Source organism: Pichia membranifaciens (assembly GCF_001661235.1).
Source record: "Pichia membranifaciens NRRL Y-2026 unplaced genomic scaffold PICMEscaffold_1, whole genome shotgun sequence".
NCBI classification, from domain to species: Eukaryota; Fungi; Ascomycota; class Pichiomycetes; order Pichiales; family Pichiaceae; genus Pichia; species Pichia membranifaciens.
In genome coordinates, this window is record NW_017566982.1 from 638033 (window position 1) to 663532 (window position 25500).

Here is a 25500-nt window from a genome sequence, read left to right on the forward strand (position 1 = left end):
CCCATGGTTCATTTACTTGTTTTGGTTTCAGTTTTGGCGTTTACTGAACATTGTCTGCTCTTAATCTATTGAAAAACAAAGCAGGGATACTAACTTGTGAGTCATGTCGGAGTTCACAACATCGCAGCTCTCTCCAGAGGGGAACCCTCAAAGGAAGAAAGGTGCATATGCGTCGGGTATCAGAAATAATACGTTGGTTGTTGTGGTTACCAAGGCACATGGTCTTCGAAATGTGCTGAAGATGGACAAACAGTCGCCTTTTATTACAATCCGTATACAGGACCAAGAAGAATCCACCAAAGTCGTCTCTAGAGGTGGACAAACTCCTACGTTCAATGACGAGCTATGGTTCAACTTAGACGGCATCGAAGAGCGCACACTATATATCAATGCATATCATCAGAAGAAGAATGACGCCAAATTGATATGTTGTGGTGAAGTGGATTACAGCACGGCTCTTAAACGAAGTACTAGCGAAGGGTTCGATGGATGGTTCACTCTTTATTGGGAGGGCAGGGAAGCCGGTAAGGTTTATTTGGAAATGACTTACTACCCGAAAAAAGGCGAAGTTCCTATCGGCACACAGAGTGCAGGAAGAATGCAAATGAGTAAGAAGGAGAAATCATCAGTGGGTTCCGATTCTCAATTGTTTGGGAACTCCTTGAGAGGCAAGTCTCAGAAATTGAGAAAAAGCGAAGTCGACAATTTGCCCGAATTAGGAGAGCTGAACATAGAAGAGTCCAGTAGTGGCATGGGGAAAATTAACAACAAGTTTTCCAATTTTGAAAAACGATATAATAGCTCAAGATCTCCTAGTCAATCTCCAGTGCAGACGCCGAAAAATTCACCAAGTAAATATGATCTGCAGAAATCTAACAGCATAACGTTCAAGGGAAACACGGATGACGAGTCTTCGTCTACTCCGGCTGCTACCAACACAGTTGGTAACTGGTTCTCATTTCTTGATAATACACTCAAATTTCCTTCGATATTGAACAACATCACGTTTAATACAAATAATAGCAGCCATGGTGATGTTGAAAAGAAAGATATTAACGATGAATTAGATGGAAGGGTGAAACTCAAAGTTGAAAGCCCTGAGCTAATCCAAGAGAGACCAAAGAAGTTGTTTGATACTGATGACGAAAATGATGATGACTATGACTTGGCCTCGAGTGTATCCCCAGGATTAGTTAATATGCGTGATATCAATGTCACTGATCAATGGAAAAAAAGCATTGCGTCCAGACAAGAAGCAATTTACAAAGAGAAGGGACTAACAGTTTCCTCTTTGTCATTCAAAAATAACGATTCCAAAAATAAGTACGAGCCAGACAGCTCGGAAAGCGAAGGAGAGTACACTTTGGGTCAAGTGGTTGATTTCAGAAGCTCATCCAAAAGTGGCAGAAATAAGGTGCCTAACCGTAAATCTCCTCAAAAAGAGAGGCTAGCTAGACTTGATGATGATGAAATGAGAAAAAGCTATCAAGGGAGACGATTGCCAGATCTTAAAGGGGTAGACCGTACTGACTTGTTTGAGAATAACCATGATGATGACGACGACGAAGAAGACGATGATATACCACCACCTCCACCACCAAAACACATTATCTCAATGAGTTCACTTTTTGATAGCAATTTAGATTCATCCTCTTCAAGTGAGAAATTCGTGCTACACAACACTGCTTCCGAACTCCCTAAGACAGCAGGGGATGTCCCTAGTTTGGGCAATAATGAGAAAGGCGAGAGTGATTCCAGAAGACCATTGAGTTGGTACGAGAGACGTAAAATGGAGCGTAGAAGACATCGCTAAAGAGCGCAGTCTCATCCATTTACATTTGATCGTAAGGACTATTTATAGATTGCGTTAGTTTTATTAGTTGTACACTAGACATTGGGATATAATTGGTGGTATAGACATATATCTTAACCATGAAGATGAAAGGCTAAAACGCTGCTTCCTCGTCACCCTCGTCGCCGTCGCCAAAATCGTCACCGTCATCAAAATACTTTTCAGCATTGTAATCGTCGTCTTCGTCATCTTCAAACTCATCGTCAAAATTTTCCTCTTCCTCCTGGTTATCCGCATCATCGATATCATCATCGTTGTTGTTTGTAGCGACCTCGTTCAACCGTTGCAAGATTTCTTGTTGTCTTTCCTCTGCAGTCTTGATGATCTTGTCGATGTTCATCCCCATTTTGGATCCCTGTTTGTATTTACTGACATTTAGCGACTTTTTTCCGGATTTTGAAGACATCACGCTGTGAAGCTCCTGAGGAAAAAAGCGCAAAATAAACGGATGATCGGTAATCGACTTCCCTATCTTTATTTTCTTTCTGTACTTGTCCGAGTATCTCTTCAAACCGTCGTTTACACCACCTTCTAAATAAACAATGCTTGCTTTTTTTCGTCCCCCGTTCTGCACTTCGTCAAGTAAAAGACTCTTCAAGTTACCCGTGTAGAAAGACGAATCTTTCATCAAAGTTGTCAGGTTGCTGAATTGCTGAAAGCATTCTGTTTCAATTCTTGTAGGTTTACCATTGACTGGTACCGGGAACTCCAACGTCTCTGTTGCGTTTTGCTGTATATCGGCCCAGTCCAAGCCAAATGGCAGGATCGTTCGCTGTCCTCTATCCCTAAAACTCATGTATATAGTGGCAGTTGTCCTATCTCTCAGCACTCTGGCTGGCTTACCTTGTTGGCATTTTACGAGATCTGCAACTCTCATGGTATCTCTGATCTCTTTTTTCAAGAAATAAGGGTGGTGATGTTTTTTTTTTCAGTATTACGTAATTTGGCCTGCCTGAGACGTGGCCTGGCTGGACTGTATTTAAGGGGAGGGGTTCATTAGTAGATTTACATGGGTTAAATTATGGTGGGGTTTTACACATGAGTAACGGTGCATACGTATTAATGCACTGCACAGCAATGCAGGCTCAGGAGAGGATAGATGGTGCTATCAGGTGCGATTTCTAGAAGTCTTATCTTCTGAACGAAAAAACTACTCTTGTAAAAGCTCCTTGATCTCTTCATCACTATCGTATCCAGTCTCTAGCTTCCTTTGAGCATCGACAGCAGCCTTCTCAATTTCCTTTTCAAATATAGCTTGCTGCTTTTTAACCTTCCGCCTGGTGGACTTACCCCAACCCCAGCCCTTTTCACTTCTCGAAATCCCTTCGTTGTTTGGGAAGAGCGCTTCCGCTTCAGCCTCCGCAACTTCGCCCGTGGGATCGTCAATAAGTTTTTGGGCCTTCAGATCTCTGTCCTGCTCAACCTTAGTCTTCAACTGTTGCTGCTTGAGGTAATCAGAAACTCTCATTCTAAGGAAGACATACCCACCAATGATGATTACTAAACGTATTAGCTGATAAACATCAAAGTCGCCAAAGACTCTATTTTGAACTCTTTCAAGGATTTGTGTGACAGAATCCATCGTGCAATATTGGCCACTGCTTGTCTGACGCTCTCTGATTGCCTCGACAGATAGTTTTTAAAGAAAGAAGCTGCGTGATTCAACATATGAATTTCTATGCTTTTGCCAAATATGCCGTGCTGAAAAAACATGACAGAACAGAGATTGCTATTACGTAAGCTCACTAACAAATCCTCTAGAAACCTTTCTCAATACATAAGGATAGCTTTCTCATGCAAAGGTTCGGTCAGAGCAAATACCATTGGTGCAGCATACGGCTGAAGATAATTGAGGAAGGGACAAATCACAGTACAATATGGGAACAGCGGGAGATGGTAAGCCGAATGGAAAATCGATAAGGATACCGCCAAGATCACAGCCACCCGAAGGGTTTGAAAAGATTCTTCCCACGTTGAAAAAATTCCAAGATAAGATGCAGACGCTTGAGTCTAAAGAGGTTAATCCGTCGAGGCCGAAACACGAGCTATACTGGGACATTCACAGAGTAGATCACCAAAAAAGTCGATACATATATTCTCTATACTTTCAGAGAAAGCTAATAAGCCAGCCGCTATACATATGGCTAGTGAAACATAAATTTGTCAACGGTGAACTTATTGCGAAATGGAGGAAAAGAGGATACGAGAACTTGTGCTGCCTACAGTGCATAGGCGAGACTGTTTGTGTTTGCAGGGTTCCAAAAAGCGTCCGGAAGGCCAATGAGGATTTCAGATGTGTGAAGTGCGGGTGTAGAGGCTGCGCCAGCAGTGACTGAAGCTCAACTAACATGATTAATTGCTTACTTTACATACGATAAAGAACAAAATAGAGCGATGCATACTTTTTATATAACAAAATCGAATTGTACATTAGGATTGGTAATGACTTCGTATCCATCCATAGGTTCTAACGCGAGCAGCAATCTGCCAATGACAACCACTTTGTCTAACTTAATTTCTTCGTCTTTCTCGGAGTAAGAAATATGGCCTGGTGTCTTGACTACTGCGTTTTCGACCACCAGGTTCATTAACTGGTCATATCCCGCAAGGGTGCCTATAATCTCACGGCCTCCACTTATTCTGACGCTGACTTGCTTATTCAAAACAGGCTCAAGGTCAATAATAGGTCCACGTTTTGGGGCATATGTGTTCTTTTTCTGCTGGCGGTTTTGATTCTGGTTTTGGTTCTGATTCTGATTATGATTACGGTTTTGGTATTGACGCTGATGTTGGTTGTGTTGTTTTTGGTGTTGTTCTGGGGCCTGTTGTTGGCTTACAGTGTCTGAATGTGCTTCTGATTCTGACATTTTTCTTTTTTGCTATCCAAGTCCTTCCAGTTGCTCTTGTTCTCTCTAACAGCGTAGACAGTATCAAAGTGATTACAGAAAACAGCTGAAGAATGTGAGCCAGCTCGTTTATGTAACACAAAATTCATCACCATCAATCGACGGCGAGCGAGAAATAATTTATTTCCGACTAGCTAGCTACTATTCGATTTTGGACGCACAGACACGCTCTAGGGGAAAGTCTGCTTTATGGTTACTGTAACAAACATTATATATATGCGTTCATTTCTCCCACTTCATTCATTCCCTGCATCTCAGCATTGGACTGTTCCATGGGACCACTCCCAGTGGCCCCACTTAAAACGCTTTCTTTCCAAGCAGCGACTCCTTCATTTACCGAGTTGAGCAAACCTGTAGGCCCATCGTAGTAGCCACTGGCTTCCTCATTGAGCCAGGCACCATTGTTGGCTGAATCATTATCGAGATCAGAAGTGTTGGAGTCAGAATCAATGCTGTTGTCTATATTGGAAACGTTTGACACTGGAATTGACACGGAGTCGGCAACTCCATTTTGGTGAGATAAGTCTTTCAACTTGACCCTTTCAGGCACAGAGAGGTCTGGGGAATTGATGTGATGTCGCTTGGACTCTTTTCTATACTCTTTATTCATGACCTGGCCAAGTTTCACGTTCAGGTCCCTTGACTCTTCTTCATCCAAGTCGATTAGATTGCAATCGGATTTCTTAATTTTCCATGAGGACAAATCTTCCCCCATGCAACATTTTTTGGAAAAATGCTCTTCCACCATGTGGTCTATCACCTGCCATCCGTAGGCATTCGCAAACCGGCGCCTGACTACCATGTTGTTGTGGGCATCAGGCTGTAAATATACTAAAACTTTCCTCCACGACATACCTTGATGCCACCTTCGTGCAATGGTTTCCTCCAAGTATCTATGTTTCTTCTTCTGTTCCAGTTGGGATAGAATTACATTCTTAGACAAAGTGGTATGGCGCTTGGGTATCATATCTGGCGTATAGATCTTATCATGCAAAATGACATCGTACCTGCTTTTCGGGTCATTGATGTACTTACTTGAGGGTGTCGGAGGGAGAAGCACTCTCTTAATTGAAGAAAGGGCAGATGACTTGGGGATGGAAGGAAGGGCTTCATTTGCAGAATCCATCCCCGTGCTGGTGTTATCGTTGGTGGCCTCGCTGTCAGAGACCTCCATGTCTGTTGTTTGGAAATAGCTATACTTATTAGTTGTTTTTGAGGCTTGGATGCTTGGCAAACAAAAGCCGATGGTGGACTGGATCCTGCTCTTTATCGAATCCACGAAAGTTCGATCACCATCCGTAGAATCCATGGTATCATTATTCATGTCAACAGGGATCTCTGCTGCTTTGTCGGCAACATAGCCAGTACTACTACTGCTGCCGCTGCTACTTTTCTTCGCTGCTGTGTGATGTTGTCTGTTTGGGTCTTCGGCATTTTCGTTTTTCGGTAAGTTGGTACCGTTGTTTTTGAGCGTTTCGTAAACCTTGGTCAAGCCTTTCCAGTCTAAGTATAGTAATGCGCTCGTACGTAGGGGCACGATACCGTCGTTCAACACGTTGGCGTAGACGGTTCTCCTCTTGAAGGCCTTCAAGATCTTCCTCGTCGGCTCCGAGGGCAACAACAAGAGCATGGGCTGTGCGCCATCCAAGTTCAAGTCCTGGCCGGTCTTGCCGACAATGCCGAACTTCAAGAAGACCTTGACATAAGTTGGGTTCTCGTTGGAGATGCCCAACATCGGCGAGGCCATGGCGATGAAATTCTCCGGCTTGATCCTCTCGAAAAAGTCCGGATAGTTGAAGTTGATGTAGGAGATGGCGAAGGTCTGCACGGGGCCGCCCAAGGAGTGGCTGATGAAGGAGATCTTCTCGACCATGCCGTTGAGGCCCTCCAGCGAGTCCTTGACAATGTACTCAGCCAGACGGCGGCCGAGGTACTTGATCCCCCGCTCGGTCTTGCAGACGTTGCCCGAGTAGGCCCGGATGACGAGGTTCTCGCCCGTCTTGTCGGCCATGCCCTCGAGGCGGTCCTTCATGTAGAACATGTCTGCCGTCGAGTTTGAGTGCAAGCCGTGCACCAGGATCACCAAGTGGATCGGGTCGCAGATCGAGCGGGGCGGCCTGTTCCAGATGTCGGCCGTCGTGAGGTGCTGGATGTTGAGCGTCGAGGGGCTGTAGTTGGAGTTGCGGAGGCACGAGTAGTTCCGGTGCAAGCTCTGCTCGTCCCGGGCCAGCAAGATCTCGAAGCCTGTGCTCGCGGTCGTGCTGAAGATGATCTGCGAAACAACGTCCACCACCCACACGTACTTCGCCTGGAGCCTGTTCAACGTGAGCCGCTGCACCAGCGACTGTCCGGGGATCATGTTCGGGTCGTACGCAGGCTGGTCGTCCGACACAAAGCACGGCACATTGTGGTCGTACGCCGCGCTCCGGATGTCGCAGTACATAATGTACGGGCCTGTCAATAGCACCGAGTTCATCAACACGTTCTCGATGTTCTTCACCTTCACGTACAGGTGCGTCCCAATCTCCTTGTTGATGTCCGTCGGCGTGTACGTCACCACAAACCGGTGCACGTCTCCAATCTTGAGCGTGCCTGTGTTCTTGTACAGCACCTCCTCCGTCATGCTTGTCCTTCCGAGGCCAATTCCTTCCACCCTTTACCTTTTTTCCTTCCTTCTTCCCTTCTTTCTTCTTCTTCTCTGCTCTTCTCTGCTCTTCTGCTTCTTCCGAGCCTCCATCTGTTGCCACCCCGTGCCATTCATGTTCCAAAAAATTCAAAAAAGGGACGATCGACCTTGCTGCGCCACACATGCGCGCCGCGCCCACCGTGTTTTCCGGGCGCACCGCCACACCGGCTGCAAACGCCGTTACCGGAAGGTTGCCAAATTTTCACCAAAATTTTTCAGCTGCCGGGGGGCGGATGACTCTACGAGGAGGCAGGGAGAGAGGCAGGGAGAATGGCATCTGCGATGCTGTGACTATTATCTGGACCGGGGACCCCAGGTTTGTGCAGATTGGCCGGCGGTGTCGTATTAATGTGGAGCTGTTCCCCTTCTTGAGCTCGGCAAGGTTCTGGTTGTCTTTTTTTTTTCGGTGCCTGCTCTTTCCCGCTTCTCTCTCGACCGGCAAAGGCTTATCTCGTTGTTGACCTTGATCTCAGAACATCTTTGTCTGCTTCGTCTGAAAAATCTCCGCAGACTCTTCCACACAGCAAGCTCGGAAGCGATATATACACAGAGTGAGAACACAAACATGCTTTCCAGAAACATCGCCAGATCGGCCTGCCGCATGCAGGCCAGAAGCAGTGCCAGCGCCAGAAGTGCGTTTGTGAAGTCGAGGACGTCGGCAAAGACGACGGCGACGACGGCGACGACGACGTTCCTGCGTTGCCGTTCGTCCACGTCGAACATCGTCAGAGAGGCTCCTGCGCCGGCGTTCAACCAGGACGTCGAGGCGGCAGCCGCCTCGGGCGGCAAGGCCGCCGGCGACGGCTACGAGATGGACTCGTCCTTGATCGGCAAGACCGGTGGCGAGATCTTCCACGAGATGATGGAGCGCCACAACGTCGACACCGTCTTCGGGTACCCGGGTGGTGCCATCCTGCCCGTCTACGACGCCATCTACAACTCCAGCAAATTCAACTTTGTTCTTCCTCGACACGAGCAAGGTGCCGGCCACATGGCCGAGGGCTACGCCAGAGCGAGCGGCAAGCCCGGCGTCGTCTTGGTCACCTCAGGACCAGGTGCCACCAACGTCATCACGCCGATGGCCGACGCCCTAGCAGACGGTATCCCCATGGTCGTCTTCACCGGACAGGTCCCAACGAGCGCCATCGGTACCGATTCCTTCCAGGAGGCCGACGTTGTCGGTATCTCCAGATCCTGTACAAAGTGGAATGTGATGGTGAAGAACGTTGCGGAGCTGCCTAGAAGAATCAACGAGGCCTTCGAAATTGCCACTACGGGCAGACCCGGCCCTGTCTTGGTCGACCTACCTAAGGACGTCACTGCTGCCGTCCTCAAAACGGCGATCCCAATCTCCTCTACCATTCCAAAGAAAACCGTCTCCATGCTCTCCCAGAAGGAACTGACACAGTACACAATCGAGTGCATAGAGCGCTCTGCAAAGCTGCTCAGCAAGGCCCAAAGACCAATTATATACGCCGGCGCAGGTGTCCTGAACTCAGACGACGGTCCAAAAAGACTTAAGGAGTTGGCAGACAAGGCCTGCATACCCGTCACCACCACCCTTCAGGGTCTGGGTGCCTTTGACCAGAACGACTACAAGTCGTTGGACATGTTGGGCATGCACGGTTCCGGTGTCGCCAACCTGGCGATCCAGAACGCCGATCTGATCATCGCCTTGGGTGCCAGATTCGACGACAGAGTCACCGGTAACATCAGCAAGTTTGCTCCTCAAGCCAAGCTGGCCGCCCAGGAAGGTAGAGGTGGTATTATTCATTTTGAAATTTCTCCGAAGAACATCAACAAGGTTGTCGAGGCGACTGAAGCTGTCGAAGGTGACTTGACCGAAAACTTGGAGCTGTTCAATGACTTGGTCACCAGCGTTAAGGAACGTCCTGCTTGGTTCAAGCTCATTGATGAATGGAAGGAGAAATACCCATATTCCTACCAAAAGGAAACCCCAGGTGGCCTGATTAAGCCCCAGACCTTGATTCAAGAAATTTCCAAACAAGCAGCCGCCACTGGAAAGCCAGTTATTGTCACAACCGGTGTTGGCCAGCATCAAATGTGGGCTGCTCAGCACTTCACGTGGACAAAGCCTCGTACTTTCATCACATCTGGTGGTTTAGGTACCATGGGTTTTGGTTTACCATCAGCTATCGGTGCTCAAGTTGCAAAGCCTGACGCCTTAGTCATTGACATCGATGGTGATGCTTCGTTCAGCATGACTTTAAGTGAATTGTCATCTGCCGTCCAAGCAAACGCTCCAGTCAAGGTTTGTGTTCTGAACAATGAAGAACAAGGTATGGTTACCCAATGGCAATCCCTTTTCTACAAACACAGATACTCCCACACACATCAGTCGAACCCTGATTTCATGAAATTGGCAGAAGCCATGCAAATTAAAGGTGTGCGTATCACCAAGCAAGAAGACATGGTTAGCGGTATTAACGAATGGCTAAATACCGAAGGACCAGTTTTGTTGGAAGTTGTTGTAGAGAAGAAGGTTCCTGTCTTTCCAATGGTTCCAGCCGGAAAAGGTTTAGATGAATTCTTATATTTCGATGCAGAGTTCGAAAAGAAAGAAAATGAATTGAGACACAAGAGAACTGGTGGTAAGCATTAAGGGAAGTTTTATTAAAAAAAATAAGAGAATCCCTGTTTCCGCCTCATGTACAAGCATATCATATGGAGATTTCGAAGGAAAAATAAGAAAAAGACCTTAGACCGTTCTGAACTTGGTGACAATAATTAAATGGTTACCTAACAGACAGGTATGAATAGAGTTTCTTCAATTTACTGGCCTTTGTCTTTGTATTCGTCTTTGTTTTGCATGTCACTCCTTCCCTTTCTTCTATTTAAGCTTGTTTCTTTTCTAGTTTATTCAATTTTAGTGCCAACCGCTCCATACATTCCATTTCTCTTTTTTTCTACATCTCATTTTGATTTGACGTACTTTTATTGTGTTTTCAGTTCATCTTAAAGATCACCAATTCCTTTTTATAATTTCTACGATTCATAATTCCAATTTTAAATTGATTAAAGAACAATCATTAACTTTATACTATCATACATAACATCATTCTCCTCTTTTAAAAAACTTCCTAAAGTTTTCATTGAAGGTACCCTTGCTTTCAGAGAATGATTTGGCAAAATTTTTCTCTAAATTATCCTTCGTGTTGAGTAAGGTATTTGTATCAATTTTAGGACCGTTAAAAAATCCAAAGTTACCCTTGCTTGAAGTTCCATCGGCTCCAATATTAGGAGACCCACCAGAGTTAACTGGAACAGGTGGCTCTGGGGGTACCGGTGAAGTGGCGTCAGATTCAACCGTGCTGCCGAAATTAGAACTGGTGGAGTTGCTTGAAGTGCCTGTAACAGTGCTAGGCAGATAAATAGATCTTGAGTTACTTTTAGTATGGCCATGAGTCTTTCTGATTGTAGTAGTTGTGCTAGTTACATTCAATTTCTCTAGATAATCGTTACTCTCTTTCAACTGACCATTAACATCGTTGTTAGTTTCTTCAAAGGAGCCTAATTGAAGTTTGAACATATCCATATATCTAAATTTGTCCTTTTCAGTAGCTTCCGTTTTCAACACACCCTTTAGCTGAAGAACTTTCATAAAATTAGAAAAGCTAGAATCACCAATAATTGAGAAGTAGCTGTTAATAAACGCATCCATTGGTTTACTGGGGACCATAAGGACTTTCATTAGGTTGTCAATATTTTTGAATTTAGTGTTGATATTGGACTTGAAACTAGTGGATGATAAAATTCTATCTCCTCCTTCAGTCAAAGTCGGAAGTATGTTTATAAAACTTTTCAATTCCTGCAAATCCAATTTAAATTGTTCTGCCATTATGACACTTATTGGCTCGAGCTTGATAATATTGAGAATTATATTTTTTAGTAGCATCTCAAGGAGTTTGTCGATTAAATTTCTGATGTATATGATTTTACTAATCTTTTTGAAAATTAATTGACAATCTTCTCGTATTATCGACTTTAAACTGCCCAAGTACCTCGATTCACCCGTAACTTCATTCAATACTTTCCAATTGAAGTTTGAAAGTTCTCTCCATGATATTTGAATGTCATTTTCTATTTTGTAAAACAAAAGGTTGATACAGTAGATTATCAGTTGTAAAAAACCGTTGTTGGGACCTTCAAACTCAACTTGTGCGCTGAGTTCTTTTGGTTCAATCAATGTTTTGATTTTTTCTTCTAATTGCAATACCGTCTGAGAGCAGTAATCTGCAGTGTTCAAAACAAGGCTGATAATATCAATCCCTTCTTGCTGGCTTTTCAAATCAACTGATACCAAAGATTTGCTGTCTGGTAGTATTGTGTCTAAAATTTTATGCTGATACTGTATTAAATACTTGCTGAATATTTTAGACAAACGAATCAATGCTTTACCAGTTGTGAGTTTAGAGAGCTGTGATAAAATCTGTCTGTAGATTCGAAAAAGTTCTGCAGCACTTTCTAAAACGTTCAACGATTCATCGGATCTCTTTGCATCATCGTCGGCAATACCTTCACCGGTCTTTTGAAACATGTGTGAAGGGTTTGTGAATTCAATCAGTTTTTTTTCTATGGTTGACGATTGATGATCAATCCAAATATTCAAATATGGCTCAAATACATCAGATATTGATTTTGTGAACGAAGGCGGTTCTGCATTTTTGAGCTGTTCATCAAAATCTTTATAATATTTGAACTTCTTATTAAGAAAAGACTCAAAGTCCAATGTCTGTGAGAGTGAATTGAGTAGTATATTCACATCTACGCTGTTCTTCACTCTGGATTCTTTGCTTAAGACTTCCTTTAAATCGTTCTTGGTATATGAACAGAACTTTTCTGTTAATTTTAGGCTCATGTGCCACGACTTGGGGAACATACTCAGATGCTTACTTTCAAAATTGGTTAGTGTGTTCTGGAAGTAAATAAACCTTCTACTCAAGTTGTCTAAGGAACCTGCCTCCTCTGAACTTCTGAAAATCTGTGTGATATCTTTCAAAGCTGTGTTTATATACCATGTTTGTAGTTGCTCCTTATATGCATCACCCAATATCTCAAGAATATGGCAAGCGTCAATTAGTTTGTCATTATTTAGTTCTTCATTGAACTCAGACTCAAAGTCTTTGAAAATATCGTTGATAATTTGATTTTTCATTGCTGAAATCAATTTGTTCAAGCGATTAACCTCGTCAATACTCTTGAAATCCTGGAAGTATTCATTCAATTCAAGAACAGCACCCAACAGTTGCTTAATTTCAGAATAGTCCTTCACCTGTTTTTGTTTCTCCAGCTGTTTTTCCAATCTATCATAAGCGGTGATTAGCATTTGTAAACGTTTTAATGTAGTCATGGTGAACGTCAAATTCTTTTTCGATTGGTCTAAAGTTTTTATATTTGCAGTCATTGAGTTGATCGTATTACCAGTCACCTCGGCTAAACTTTTCATGTTTTGAAAGCTGTCCAATAGCTTCATCACTTCCCCATCGAGAACATCAATGCCCTGGTCTGGTCCAGATTCAATCAATATCTGCTTGTATTCAGTTCTTTTCTTTTGTATTTCAGCTTGGAGCTGGCTTTCATACGAACTTGTATATTTCAAAAGTTGGTTGACATCAACTAGAGCGGTTGGACTATCAAACAATTCCATAATGTCTATCATCGGATCATAATCTGGTGAGTTAATATCCGAGGCTGAACCATAAGCTGAGCTGTACTCAACATCCTGGTCTCCGTTTTTGGAATATCGCTTATTCCTGTCTGCAGCTGAGTTGATAATCTCATTTTTGATTGATTGCACCACCATCTTATCTGAATAAGGAATTGAACAATAGTGTTACTTTTATCTCTGCTTCTGTGTCCACAATGCGTCCAAGCCTTCCTTCTTACACAGACATCCGGCATTACGACACTGATCCGTTCAACACCCTCTATGTGCCATCAAATGTCGCGCTGTTTACAGGTTCCTTCCTTCCATGATTTCGATGGACGTTTTTTCTTGTCCTTTTTTTTTCAAAGGCGGTGGCAATAGCTCGAAAACTGTTAGATATAGTAGCTAGGTCCAAAGAACGTTCTATCACCAGACAACAGTTACTAACCAGTAAGACACATAATATACAACAATGTCTCTCAAACTACCTGGAAACCCTAATGCCTCTCTGTTCAAGCAAGGATACCAAGTTCATTCCAACACTGATGGTGCAATTAACAGAAACATCCAAGCATGTCGTGAAATCTCAACCATGATTTCTACATCAATCGGTCCTTGTGGTAAGAACAAAATTATCGTTAACAACTTGAGCAAGATCTTTATAACTAATGATGCAGCTACTATGATTAGAGAATTGGATATTGTTCATCCTGCCGTCAAGGTGCTTGTTATGCATTCTGAGCAACAGGAAGAAGAAATGGGTGACAATACAAACTTTGTCTTGGTTCTAGGAGGAGAACTTTTACACTTAGCAGAAAAATTGGTGGTCTTGGGCCTAACTCCTACTGAAATTATTCAAGGTTACAAAATGGCAAATAAGTTTGCAATCACAGAGTTGGAAAAGTTAGTTATAGATCAAGTTAATGATTTCCAAGATAAAGATGAGCTATTAAAAGTTATTAAACCTGTCATTATGTCCAAGCAATATGGCCAAGAATCTATTATCTCAGAGCTAGTGTCCACAGCAGTTCAACATGTGATTCCAAAAAGTAACCCAATGGCGTTCAACGTGGACTCCATACGTGTTGTGAAAATCATGGGTGGTTCTCTCGCAAATTCGTTTGTCATCAAAGGTATGGTTTTCCCAAGAGAAGCTGAATCAAAGTTGAAGAAAATCACACAAACTGCCAAAGTTGCAGTATTCAATTGTCCAGTTGATATCTCAGCTTCTGAAACTAAGGGAACTGTTCTTTTACACAATGCTGATGAGATGATGAATTTCAGTAAAGGTGAAGAAGACGAGTTGCACAAGGTCATTAAAGAAATACACGATTCAGGCGTTAAGGTTATTGTTGCCGGACAAGGTATTGGTGAGTTGGCTTTGCATTTTGTTAACAAATACGATATGCTTGTCTTGAAAGTACCATCCAAGTTCGACTTGAGACGTATATGTCGTATCTGCGGTGCCACACCACTGGTTAGATTAGGTGCCCCAATGCCTGAGGAAATGGGTACTATCGATGTCGTCGAGAGTACCGAAATTGGCTCTGATAGAGTCACCATCTTCAAGCAAAGCGAAGAAACATCGTTGACGTCTACAATTGTCATTCGTGGTGCCACACAAAACAACATGGAAGATATTGAACGTGCTATCGATGACAGTGTTGCATCGATCAAATCTGTACTTAAGGATCCAAGACTTTTACCTGGCGCTGGTTCTACCGAATCAGAACTCGTTAAAAGAATAACCAACTATGGTGAGAAAACGCCTGGTTTATTGCAATTGGGTATCAAAAAATTCGCAGAAGCATTTGAATTTTTACCAAGATTACTATGTGAAACATCAGGCTTAGACCCTAGTGAGATATTACCAAGATTATATGCTTCTCACGATGAGAATGACAACGAGACATTAAAGTATGGTATCGATATTGAATCAGATGACGTCAACGATTGTCTTTTGGATGTCAAGAAGGAAAAAATATATGACTCTTTTATTTGCAAAAAGAATGCTATAAATTTGGCAACTGAAGCTGTTTGTACAATTCTTAGTGTCGACCAAATCATTGTTGCCAAGAAAGCAGGTGGACCTGCTATGCCAAAACAACCTAAGCCTGGAAATTGGGACCAAGCTGATTAAATAAAGAACGTATTTTAATGTATAATAAACCCAGTGTTTAATATAAACTAATAAACACATATACACCATATATGATTATACCACTAAGATGAAGCAGTATAAAAAGAGGGCGTAGTAAGTAAGCATCAAATTTGCTGCCGTTCTGCTTGAAAGGTTACTCTCGAAATCACCATCGTGGACTTCGGTGGAGACGATACCATTTTCTAATGTACCGTTGTAGTTAAAAGGAACCATTTGATTTGAAAGCTTATAGATTCCACCCAACTCGTCAACAAAGTTGTACACCAACGATCTTGTTGCATTTGAGATGAGCGTGTCACCCTTTGAATCCCACCACATACCACCTCCAAGGCCATTTTTTTCAACATACTGTGCCTTCAATCTTGAGATTGCCGGAGTATCATATACCACAATGCCCTCAGGCTGGCCGGGAGCACTATGTGCGTAAGCGGCTCCGATTTCAGTGTCAGATACCTCAACATATCCTTTAGGGGGTAAGTGAATATAATCTATGATACATTTGTCATCTTTATCCTGGTTGTCGGTTATGTTTTTATCCTCGATTGGGGCACAGTCATTGAAATTTTTATACAAATTATCGGCATTGAAGGATACACCATAGGCAGGCATCCCTAGCAAAATCTTAGATTTGTTGACAAGAGGTTCGAGGTATTTGACTGTGTTATCCACTGAGATCGTACTTCCAGCAATATTTTTGTCAGGATATAACTGTGACTGAAAACCCGCCACATGACTCCACGTTCCGGATATGTCGTAACCCATGAGATTATAGTAGTCAACATATTGGTCGAGCATACGGAAGTCAAAATGCTTGAGGGTGTCTAAATCCAACGGTATTGCCAGCGAAATGATTTTCTCTCTGCCTTCACCTGTATGGGAGAGCTTATACTTAAGCAACTCTAGCATGTACGTGAGCATCTTGGTATCATGGTCTGAACTAGGGAATTCCCAGTCGATGTCTACTCCATCGAAACCTAGGGCATTGACATTTGCAACGATGTTCGCCACAAATTGCTTAGTGGACTTCTTCGTGACGGTGACAGAACTGAAAGATTTCGCAGTATTAGCCCCGCCAATAGACATTGAGATCTTCAATCTCGCGTTAAGCGCTCGCAGTTGGTGCATTTGCCCGACAATACCTTGTGACTTGATCCCGGATTCGGACCCTACCAGACTTTTAGCAGCATCCAAGTAACCATCAAGCCATGGGAGGGATTTATAGTATTCCGAGTTGACATTGTCGCTGACATTGAAGTAAGTCAAATCGTCGCAGTCCTCTCTTAGGCATGTTGTATTGAAATCAATCTCACTGGAAAGATCCAACAGCTCGTTTGACAACTTAATGTTCTTCTTCCCCTTATCTATATCAAAGAAAGCAAAATAGATGTTAGTGACGTGCGACATTGGAATTTGAGCGGGCACGTGATTGGGAAACGACCATTCCGAATAGTAGAGGGCCGAAACGTAGTCTTGAGAACAGAGGCCTGAGCTCTGGAGAGAAAGGACTGCAAGGGTCAACATTGAGAAGTGCATGATATACTGTCTCGGACAATGGACTGTCATTCAGGACAAGAGAAGGGTCGATTCCAAGGGTGGAGAAAATGACATAATTGTCGCAAACTTTATAAGATAGTGTTGCGGAACAGAATACAGTTCTGCATCTGTAACGAAAATGTCAAAAGTTAGTAAGAAACGGGTATCCGTGGTAGTAGGGTAAATTGAAGGATAATAATATTAAAGAGAGTTGATACAAACATATGATACTACCAGTATGCAGGGTTAAGTTGACAATGCGAAGGCTAGCTAGCATCGTAGAATATCTGGTTTTTGTTCGAGAAGTTGTCATTGGTGAGAGACATCACGCTAGGTTCAGGAGTCAACATCTTGATGTTCTGTATCACGGTTTCCCTGTTGAGACTGCTAGTGCTGTACGATCTTGCGCTTTGACCCTGCAATTCGGTGGCCGCGTGCATCGAATCCTCAAGCTTTTGAATGAGTAGCGACTGCAGTCCATCGATAATCAGCGTAAAGCCTGCTATATCTGCCCCTTTCGGTAAAATAACATCGGCTCTTTCTTTGGTGTCCTGGATATAAGTGTTCATTTCAGACCTTGAATAGGTCAAATAAGAATCGAGCAACTTTTCCAGTTTATCCTTCTCCGCTTTCTTCAAAAGCTCAAGAGTCCCCCTGTCCTTCCCAGAATGAGCAGCTAGCACATCACGTTTTATCCATCTTCCTAGCCGTACGTCTGCATCGCAGTCGATGTAAACCCTGACTGTGGCCATGCTGACTATCTCAACATCGTATAGTGCGTACAAGCCGTAAAGTATGATCACGTCACAGTCACTGTTCATCAACACTTCCAAATCATTTTTAGTATCACTGAAGTTAAATTGATAAGGAGATCTGGAGCCAGTCTTCTTTGGGTCTATGCTCATATATTGTTCCATATCCTTCATCACTATCTTCAAGCTTTCATCTTTGAACTTCAGTTTTAGCTGTTCCTCCAAAATTCTAGCTCCCGATTTCTTCCCCGAGGCATGTCCTCCTCCAATGAGGACTAGAATTGCTTCACTTGTAGACATGGCTTCAAGCTTTTAGGGTGGTGATTGGATTGCTTGCAGTTGATTTTTACCGGTAGCTTCTAAGGACGAGACCACGAGCGCAGGCCCAATCTTTCTTTATCTTCAATTCTTACGATGCTCACAATTTTTCGTGATCGATCTGACCTTTTTTTTTTTTTGTTTCTTGATTATTTGATTTTTTCATTAAAACTGTTGTTTCTTCGGGTAAACTCTGCACAAGAGGATATACTCAAACCTACAAACGCTAAGTACGTTACCATCCCAGAAAGCACATTTACCCTCACAACAAAGATGGAGTTTAATAGAGAGGCAGACAGTGAACTTAAGTTTAAGACTTCGAAAAAGATGCCTGTCACTTCAACATTTGAGGCAATGGGCTTAAAAGAATCGCTTTTGAGAGGAGTATATGGCTATGGATTTAGTTTACCGTCAGCAATCCAATCTCGGGCAATCACACAGATTATATCCGGGCGTGATACGATAGCTCAAGCTCAATCTGGAACAGGTAAAACTGCGACGTTCTCCATCGGAATGTTGGAAGTTGTCGACACATCAAATAAATCCTCTCAAGCAATTGTCTTATCACCAACTAGGGAGCTTGCTACTCAAATCCAAAATGTCATCCGGGCTTTGGGTGATTTCATGAATATACGAGTACACGCTTGTGTTGGTGGTAAAAGTGTTGGTGACGATATCAAAGCACTTTCGAAAGGGCAGCATATAGTGAGTGGAACTCCGGGAAGAGTTCTAGACATGATTAAGAGGAGGAATATCAACACTCGAAGCATTAAGATGATCATTTTGGACGAGGCAGATGAGTTATTGGGAAAAGGATTTCAAGACCAAATATACGACATATACAGGTATTTACCACCTGGGGTTCAGGTTGTGGTGGTTAGCGCCACACTACCAAAAGAAGTCTTAAATATGACTAAAAAGTTCATGAGTGATCCAGTGAAGATATTGGTGAAGCGTGATGAAATAACTTTAGAGGGTATCAAACAGTACTTTGTCCAGGTCGAAAAGGAGGAATGGAAGTTTGATACATTGTGTGATTTATACGATTCTCTTACAATCACACAGGCGGTTATCTTCTGCAATACCAAAAAGAAAGTCGATTGGCTTACCTCTGAGCTCAAAAGAGCCAACTTCACAGTCGTTTCGATGCATGGTGACATGAAACAGGACGAAAGAGATAAAATCATGAACGAGTTCAGATTGGGTAACTCAAGAGTCCTCGTGTCTACAGACGTCTGGGCAAGAGGTATTGATGTTCAGCAAGTTTCTCTTGTGATAAATTATGATTTGCCTACTGATCGTGAAAATTATATTCATAGAATTGGCCGTTCAGGCCGTTTTGGTAGAAAAGGTGTTGCTATCAATTTCGTCACGGAAGAAGATGTCGCAGCTTTGCATGAATTGGAACATTATTATTCGTCGCAAATAGAAGAAATGCCTGTCAATATTAGTAGTATAATGTAAATGCTCAATCTGTACTTGTACCTTTTAATAACTTTTTGCATAATACATCATTGTTTTCCTTGAAGATATTTATCAGTCTCTCGATTTGATCAATATCCTCTGTCGGTTGTATGATGCTCTCAAGCCCCACGAGGTGGTCCAATGAGCCCTCGATAAGAACATTGTTTATAGTAGTGGTATCTTTATCTAAATCATGAAAAATAAACTTATCAACTGTGACAGATTCGGGCTGCCACGTTGAAGATATACAGTCAACACTGACGTCAGGGCTCTTTTTGTTATCCTTATTAGCATCCTCAACATTCTTGATATCTATCAACAACATTCCGTGCTCGTTTGCGAGTTGACTATTTTCTAGAATTGAACTTTCAACATCGCTTTTGATGACGGTGCATTGTGGAGATATGACTGACTTCTCAAAATATGAGTCTGTTTTTGAAGAAGTTTCTCTATTTAAAGCTCTCCCATCCGAGGTAATAATTACGTTGGATCGGCCCGTTTCACTTTGCACTTTGGAGAAGCTAACGGCTTCGGTGATTTTCGGCGACCGGGGTGTTTCACCCTCATTTCCGGAGAGAGAACTTTTGTCAATAACTGTCACTTTAAATATGTTAGACATTGCTTCTTTTGTATGTATAGGTGAATTGTTCTATCCTCTCAACGTACTAGTATCTGCGAAAGTGTGTGATCGATTCTCTTTATAGTTTAGGGAAGAGGATATTGGGGCAGCGAGCGCTTCATGCTGTGAGATATCAGAAAATAATCGGCAGTTATTAAAGTATTATCTGATGAAGAAATATCTATATAATGGGGGGAGGGGGAGATACATGTAACGATACTACAGTAAAGATCTAGCGCATCTACTTCTTCTTGTTGGAGGTGGAGTTCTTTGGCAATGCCTTTACGAATGGAATGAATTCTGGTTCACCAGGGATATACTTTCTCAATACTTCTGGAATGACCAAACCATCTTCGGTTTGATAGTTTTCCAAGATACAGCAAAGAGCACGCTCGGTAGCACATAAAGTAGAGTTCAAGCAGTGGACGTATTTCTTTTCCTTTTGGTTTTGGGTTTTCACACCACATCTTATCTCCAAGTTTCTTGACTGATAGTCGGTACAGTTTGAGCAGGAGACCAATTCTTTGAACTCCTTTTGGAATGGAAACCAAGCCTCCAAATCATACTTCTTTGCAGCAGCGTTGTTCAATTCACCGGAGACAATACCAACGACTCTGTATGGAATGCCCAAGGATTGGTAGAAGGCTTCGGAGTTGGCGATCATGGTGTCGAACATTTCCCATGACTTGTCCGGCTCAGTGATGCAGAATTGCTCGATTTTCTCGAAAGCGTGGACTCTGAAGATACCCCAAGCATCTTTACCATGAGAGCCAGCTTCCCTTCTGAAACAAGAGGAGTAACCTGCGTATTGGACTGGTAGCTGTTCTGCAGGAGACTCAAACCATTCGTTGGAGTGGTAGGCGGAGATGGGTTGCTCGGAGGTGGCGATCAAGTACTTTTCATCATCGCCGTCGGTGACCTTGTATAGTTCTTCGTCGAACTCGGACAATTGGGCGGTCTTGGCCATGACGTCCTTGTTCATCATGACAGGAGATTGCAATGGAGTGTAACCCTTCGATGCCAAGAACGACAAGCCGTAGTTGATCAAAGCTTGGTTGAGGAAAACACCGTACTGTCTCAAAAAGTAACCTCTGTGACCAACAATCTTGACACCTCTTTCTGGGTCGTAACCGTCCAATCTGAGCAAGACTTCGTGGTGCGACAACTTAGCTGGCTTGCCGGTGGCAGTTGCAACGTCGGTCAACTTCTCAAACTCCAAGCCCTCTGGGGTCCAGGTTTTGACCAGCTCGTTGTTTTCTTCATCCTGGGAAACAACAACGGATTCGTGGACAATGTTACCGACCAAGTACACCTTCTGTCTGAGTTGCTTGTCGGCCTCTTGCTCCTTGTCAATGGCCTCCTTCTTCTCCGCAATGATGGTGTCCTTCTCCTTGAGTAGCTCGGATGCGTCCTCCTTCGCCTTGAATTTCAACCCAATCTCCTTCTGGACCTTGTTGAGCTTCTTGTTGAGTTCGTCAGCAACGAATCTCAACCTGACCCATTCCTTGTACTCGCTGATAATCTCATCAACGAGCTCGACAGAAGCACCTCTCTTCTTTTGGGACTCCTTAATCGCCTGTGGGTTACCACCCTTCTCTTCAATAAATTGCAAGATATCTAACATTCTCTGGTTTGTGCTGCGTAGCCTGCGGGAACGGTACCAACTGTGCTCTGTTTTCTTCTTACCTTTCTGCTCTCTCTCCACAACCACCACGTCTCTCTTAATCTTTCAGATCTCCAATCCTCTCAAATTTTCAACGCTCGCTTCTTCCCTTTTCGCTACAAATGCCGTGAGTTTTACACTGCTCTGGCATCTTTTAACAGGAAAACGGGCCGATCGTCGTAAACATGTTTTGGGCAGAGATGTGTTGCAGATGGGACGAAGGTGGCTGGAAAGTGATTTACAGCGGTAGCAGCTTGATAGCTATGTATCAAAAGAGAGTGGAAAGAATTGAAAAAAATAGGGACAGGAAATACAAACTTTACTACGAAGAAGCGGAAAAAAGGGACAACCGGCGAGTTAAGAACAGGACGGAGTGGTGTAATCCTTTCTCGGGACGACGGTGAGAGGGGTGTAGTTGAAGAAAAGCTGGCCAAAGAAGTAACCGAGAATCATGGTGATGATCAGGTACCCGTTGTAGTACATCCACATCAACATGATGAGGTAGGAGACGGTCCATTCCATGAGATAGAGCCCGGAGCGGCCAACGTGCTCGACGGGACTGGGGTATATGGCATTGCCGTCCTTCTTCATCCATGCAAGGTACCACTTGTGGGAGAAGGTGTTTTTCAGCGGCGTCCAAAAGTCGGAGCCAGGGCGTTTCACGCCTTGTGCGACCGCCGCAGCCCTGCTGGTCTCCTCGTCGGAAGAGCCCTTTTCTTCCGAGCTGAGAATCTCGTCACACCCGCCAGCGCCGCAACAAGATTCGCAGGCGCTGACGTTGGCCTTCTTTAGCTTGTAGTCGACAATAGCGTTGTCGTACTCGACGATAAACCGGTGAAACCAGCAGTAGGCCATGACCCAGAAGAACACACCTATGCAGGTGCCTGCAAACATTCCGCGGGACGTAACATGCCACGAGCGTGCAAGAAAGCACGAGTCAATCGTGTACCAGTTCCACAACATCGAGATTTTGCATTTGTGGGCAGAGGCGGGGTCGGAGCCACCCATGGCCATCTTTGCCTGCACCTCCACTGGAAGAAAAATTTCGGGGACTGAATCTAGCATAGTTTGTCGCAAACTGTATAGCAATGGTAAGTTAACCTCTCCACTACACTAGCTTCTGGGAACACTACATGCCCTTGCCATGCTTTATTCCAGCACAAGCTCAACGACGGCAACCGCCAAGATTATATACAACTCGGCCTTTTTTGCACGACCTCAACCATCCCCCGCCGTGCATGGCACAGAAAGCTGCCCCATCTGGCACAGACTGCATCCACCATACAAAAATCCCCCCGTTGACCTCCAAAGACTGCATGACACGTCTGGGAGTTCTGCTGCCTGTCGCCAGAAATCAGTGTGATGTCTGCTCCCTCCTGAGACCCTTTAGATAATAAAGTTGCAGTGAAATTTGCTCTCCTTCCCGATCCAGACCATGTTATTTGCTCGCCATGCTCTACTGCGCAAGATATGGTCTGTCTTTGCTAGGAAAGCTGAGTGTTACGGACAGGGAGTTGGAAAGTTGTACATGGGTTCAGTGGAGTGTTAAGGAAATTCGGTAATTATTGCTGATTTATTTTCCAGTATCATTGTCCCCCCAACTCCTTTTATCTATTTTCCCACTTTTCTTAATTTTCCAGCCAGCCCTTTAGTTCGAACACAATTTAAGGCATCCTGTTTGCTGCTGATTAGTTTAACGTCCTAGAGATGTACATGGAAGAGCTTGGTTTTTGTTGTGGCTGGATGTTTCCAGCTTGATCATCCAGCCTGCTTTCCTCCCTCTCATTGTACACAGAAGGGACTATAAAAACTATTCGTATTCAAAGCAAAATGAACATGTCGGGAATGGACATGTCAGGAATGGACATGGGTACTGGCACATCCTCTACGATGATGCATATGTCCGGAATGGACATGGGTACTGGCACATCCTCTACGATGATGCATATGTCCGGGATGGACATGGCCGGCACAACCACTACCTCTAGCGGAGGCACTGTGATGAACATGGCTACTACCGCGGCCGTCATGAGCATGTCGGGTATGGAGATGTCGGGAGCAACACCCACCAAAAGCATGACTATGTCGGGCATGTCTGGTATGAATATGGGAGGGACTGCCACAATGAGCATGGCTATGGGTGGTATGACAGGGAGTGCCTCTTCGGCGGCTCCCATGGAAATGAAGATGACCTGTACCATGTCAATGTTATGGAATTGGTATTCAAAGGATGTCTGTTTCATTTCCAGCCAATGGAAGACCTCCACCAAGGCCTTATTTGGGGGCACTTGTGTGGGTGTCTTTGCGTTGTTGATAACCATCAACTGGTGGAGAAGAATACTCTTCCAGTACAAAATCTACTGTGCAGAGTTGAGGGAGAAAGAGGTCGTGCAACTACTGAGGGCCGGTGTGGCCTTGAAACAGATCCAGGAGCCTTATCGCAACACCGATTTTACACAAAATAACAACATGTTTGTGGAGTGGATGATTCCGTTCACTGAAACGTGGAAGCACCACTGGTTTTGGGCGTTGAACCAGAACTTGGCGGTCGAGGTTGGGGACCAGGTTTACCTCTACCCTAGTATTTTCGAGCACATCGTCTTCTGCGTCGGAGACACAATGGAATGGTCTGTCCACCATGTGATCATGCTACTGTTCATGTACTTTAACGGTTATGTTTTCATCTCGTGCATGATAGGAGCAGGCACGGGTTTTCTGCTGTGGCAGTACAAGAATATCAACGTTGCCAAACGAGGAGACAACGTCTCGAAAAGATGTTGCCTGTAAACATCTCTTCTCCTGTGCTTTGTCCTTTTTATTACTCCGAACTCACCCCCATTTTAATATCTCCTGCTCCACGTTTCCGCAGCTTACAGCAAACCCCACAGCTTGAGTAATAAAGGTGTACGTTATATTAGTATCAAGTAATATAAGCTGTGTATAAATATAAAAAAACGTAATAAATAATGATGATGACGGTGTGGATGGTGTCGATTATTTAAGAATAAGTGGAAGAGATTGTCACCTCTGCGCTGTGTTTCAGAAGGTCTGAACGGAACCATGGATGTGTTCCAGCACGAGGACGCAACAGAGTTGCATTGTGTGTGGGAATGATCGATCGAATGTTTGACAGCCACGGGTGTTGTGTGGGCTGGGGCTGCCGAGGCGAAAAGGCTTATTTCGTTGGGTCGTTTCTTTGGTACCCCAAGTAACCTTGGGCCCTGGACTCTGGAAGAAGCGCCATGTACTTGTCAGCAATCTCCCGACAGTCCTCGTATCCGTTTGGACCGTTGACCTTGAAACAGTTCTCCAAGGCCTTTCTGACGATCTTAACCACCTCGATCTTCACAAACTGCTCCTTCAACATCGACTCCTGCGCCTTCTTCAGGTCCACCTCGTTTCTGTAGTCGATCTCGTCGAACGACACTGATGGTGCGTGTTTGAACTCGGATTCTGTGGAAAATGATTGCAATCATCATGTGTTGTGTTTGTGTCTATGTGTTAGTACTTCAGCTCCCTGGACGTAGAAATCCTCTCCCCACCGTCAGCGGTACCACATACCTGCCATGCTGTGCAATATATCTGTGTCGTGTGTCTGGTCCAGGTCAAAAGCCCCATTCAGAGCAACCATGCTCATCTTTAATGCTCAGCTCTTTCAAAGACGTTCTTCCCTTTCGTAGTCCTCCTCTCCCCTTCCTCCCCTCACTGCCAGCAAAAAGAAGCTGAGCACAACAAAAATTCGCCGATCGTCCCCCGCCCTTTTTTCTAAGCGTTTACCCCGGAACGTAGTTTGTGACACCCGTGCACCACTCTTGGCGCCTCGGGTTCGGGGCAACATTTTCGGGTCAATGCACATCACGAGAATTAAAAAAAAATGG

The 25500-nt window shown here is 44.0% G+C and overlaps 17 protein-coding genes across 17 annotated transcripts; 7 read left to right on the top strand and 10 right to left on the bottom strand.

Annotated features, from left to right (window-relative positions):
* Nucleotides 1-32: 32 nt before the first annotated feature.
* PICMEDRAFT_84444 (hypothetical protein) lies at nucleotides 33-1879 on the top strand. Its single transcript, XM_019165006.1, has one exon. The coding sequence runs from the start codon at nucleotides 104-106 to the stop codon at nucleotides 1811-1813; it is 1710 nt and encodes a 569-aa protein (XP_019019717.1). The 5' UTR covers nucleotides 33-103; the 3' UTR covers nucleotides 1814-1879.
* Nucleotides 1880-1946: 67 nt separating this feature from the next.
* PICMEDRAFT_56831 (hypothetical protein) lies at nucleotides 1947-2648 on the bottom strand (the record flags this gene model as incomplete). The annotated part of the gene is made up of 1 exon (XM_019163201.1): nucleotides 1947-2648. The coding sequence occupies one exon, from the start codon at nucleotides 2646-2648 to the stop codon at nucleotides 1947-1949; it is 702 nt and encodes a 233-aa protein (XP_019019718.1).
* Nucleotides 2649-3002: 354 nt separating this feature from the next.
* Nucleotides 3003-3434, bottom strand: PICMEDRAFT_9138 (hypothetical protein; the record flags this gene model as incomplete). Its single annotated transcript, XM_019165068.1, has 1 exon — nucleotides 3003-3434. One exon carries the CDS (start codon nucleotides 3432-3434, stop codon nucleotides 3003-3005), a length of 432 nt encoding a protein of 143 aa, XP_019019719.1.
* Nucleotides 3435-3729: 295 nt separating this feature from the next.
* PICMEDRAFT_30177 (hypothetical protein) lies at nucleotides 3730-4188 on the top strand (the record flags this gene model as incomplete). The annotated part of the gene is made up of 1 exon (XM_019162630.1): nucleotides 3730-4188. The coding sequence occupies one exon, from the start codon at nucleotides 3730-3732 to the stop codon at nucleotides 4186-4188; it is 459 nt and encodes a 152-aa protein (XP_019019720.1).
* An 87-nt stretch (nucleotides 4189-4275) lies between these two features.
* PICMEDRAFT_26869 (hypothetical protein) lies at nucleotides 4276-4587 on the bottom strand (the record flags this gene model as incomplete). Its single annotated transcript, XM_019162467.1, has 1 exon — nucleotides 4276-4587. A coding segment is annotated over one exon (312 nt), but the record flags the coding sequence as incomplete, so codon positions are not given.
* Nucleotides 4588-5062: 475 nt separating this feature from the next.
* PICMEDRAFT_25204 (hypothetical protein) lies at nucleotides 5063-7381 on the bottom strand (the record flags this gene model as incomplete). The annotated part of the gene is made up of 3 exons (XM_019162385.1): nucleotides 5063-5210; nucleotides 5292-6156; nucleotides 6217-7381. Coding segments are annotated over 3 exons (2178 nt in total), but the record flags the coding sequence as incomplete, so codon positions are not given.
* Nucleotides 7382-8255: 874 nt separating this feature from the next.
* PICMEDRAFT_30596 (hypothetical protein) lies at nucleotides 8256-10067 on the top strand (the record flags this gene model as incomplete). Its single annotated transcript, XM_019162643.1, has 1 exon — nucleotides 8256-10067. The coding sequence occupies one exon, from the start codon at nucleotides 8256-8258 to the stop codon at nucleotides 10065-10067; it is 1812 nt and encodes a 603-aa protein (XP_019019723.1).
* A 900-nt stretch (nucleotides 10068-10967) lies between these two features.
* PICMEDRAFT_38384 (hypothetical protein) lies at nucleotides 10968-13233 on the bottom strand (the record flags this gene model as incomplete). The annotated part of the gene is made up of 1 exon (XM_019163106.1): nucleotides 10968-13233. A coding segment is annotated over exon 1 (2157 nt), but the record flags the coding sequence as incomplete, so codon positions are not given.
* Nucleotides 13234-13488: 255 nt separating this feature from the next.
* PICMEDRAFT_14153 (hypothetical protein) lies at nucleotides 13489-15662 on the top strand. The gene has a single exon (XM_019160247.1). The coding sequence runs from the start codon at nucleotides 13585-13587 to the stop codon at nucleotides 15250-15252; it is 1668 nt and encodes a 555-aa protein (XP_019019725.1). The 5' UTR covers nucleotides 13489-13584; the 3' UTR covers nucleotides 15253-15662.
* On the bottom strand, nucleotides 15508-16740 carry PICMEDRAFT_20621 (hypothetical protein; the record flags this gene model as incomplete). Its single annotated transcript, XM_019162167.1, has 2 exons — nucleotides 15508-16439; nucleotides 16584-16740. Coding segments are annotated over 2 exons (1089 nt in total), but the record flags the coding sequence as incomplete, so codon positions are not given.
* A 332-nt stretch (nucleotides 16741-17072) lies between these two features.
* On the bottom strand, nucleotides 17073-17858 carry PICMEDRAFT_9145 (hypothetical protein; the record flags this gene model as incomplete). Its single annotated transcript, XM_019165070.1, has 1 exon — nucleotides 17073-17858. One exon carries the CDS (start codon nucleotides 17856-17858, stop codon nucleotides 17073-17075), a length of 786 nt encoding a protein of 261 aa, XP_019019727.1.
* A 215-nt stretch (nucleotides 17859-18073) lies between these two features.
* Nucleotides 18074-19470, top strand: PICMEDRAFT_14155 (hypothetical protein). The gene has a single exon (XM_019160248.1). The coding sequence runs from the start codon at nucleotides 18150-18152 to the stop codon at nucleotides 19338-19340; it is 1191 nt and encodes a 396-aa protein (XP_019019728.1). The 5' UTR covers nucleotides 18074-18149; the 3' UTR covers nucleotides 19341-19470.
* A 61-nt stretch (nucleotides 19471-19531) lies between these two features.
* PICMEDRAFT_84678 (hypothetical protein) lies at nucleotides 19532-20142 on the top strand. The gene has a single exon (XM_019165010.1). It carries the CDS (start codon nucleotides 19724-19726, stop codon nucleotides 20042-20044), a length of 321 nt encoding a protein of 106 aa, XP_019019729.1. The 5' UTR covers nucleotides 19532-19723; the 3' UTR covers nucleotides 20045-20142.
* Nucleotides 20104-21758, bottom strand: PICMEDRAFT_14157 (hypothetical protein). Its single transcript, XM_019160249.1, has one exon. It carries the CDS (start codon nucleotides 21581-21583, stop codon nucleotides 20201-20203), a length of 1383 nt encoding a protein of 460 aa, XP_019019730.1. The 5' UTR covers nucleotides 21584-21758; the 3' UTR covers nucleotides 20104-20200.
* A 164-nt stretch (nucleotides 21759-21922) lies between these two features.
* PICMEDRAFT_14158 (hypothetical protein) lies at nucleotides 21923-23128 on the bottom strand. Its single transcript, XM_019160250.1, has one exon. It carries the CDS (start codon nucleotides 22634-22636, stop codon nucleotides 21980-21982), a length of 657 nt encoding a protein of 218 aa, XP_019019731.1. The 5' UTR covers nucleotides 22637-23128; the 3' UTR covers nucleotides 21923-21979.
* Nucleotides 23129-23815: 687 nt separating this feature from the next.
* On the top strand, nucleotides 23816-24355 carry PICMEDRAFT_21504 (hypothetical protein; the record flags this gene model as incomplete). Its single annotated transcript, XM_019162208.1, has 2 exons — nucleotides 23816-24097; nucleotides 24134-24355. Coding segments are annotated over 2 exons (504 nt in total), but the record flags the coding sequence as incomplete, so codon positions are not given.
* A 200-nt stretch (nucleotides 24356-24555) lies between these two features.
* On the bottom strand, nucleotides 24556-25254 carry PICMEDRAFT_14160 (hypothetical protein). Its single transcript, XM_019160251.1, has 2 exons — nucleotides 25184-25254; nucleotides 24556-25075 (listed from the first exon to the last, which is right to left on the bottom strand). Exons 1-2 carry the CDS (start codon nucleotides 25188-25190, stop codon nucleotides 24798-24800), a joined length of 285 nt encoding a protein of 94 aa, XP_019019733.1. The 5' UTR covers nucleotides 25191-25254; the 3' UTR covers nucleotides 24556-24797.
* Nucleotides 25255-25500: the final 246 nt, after the last annotated feature.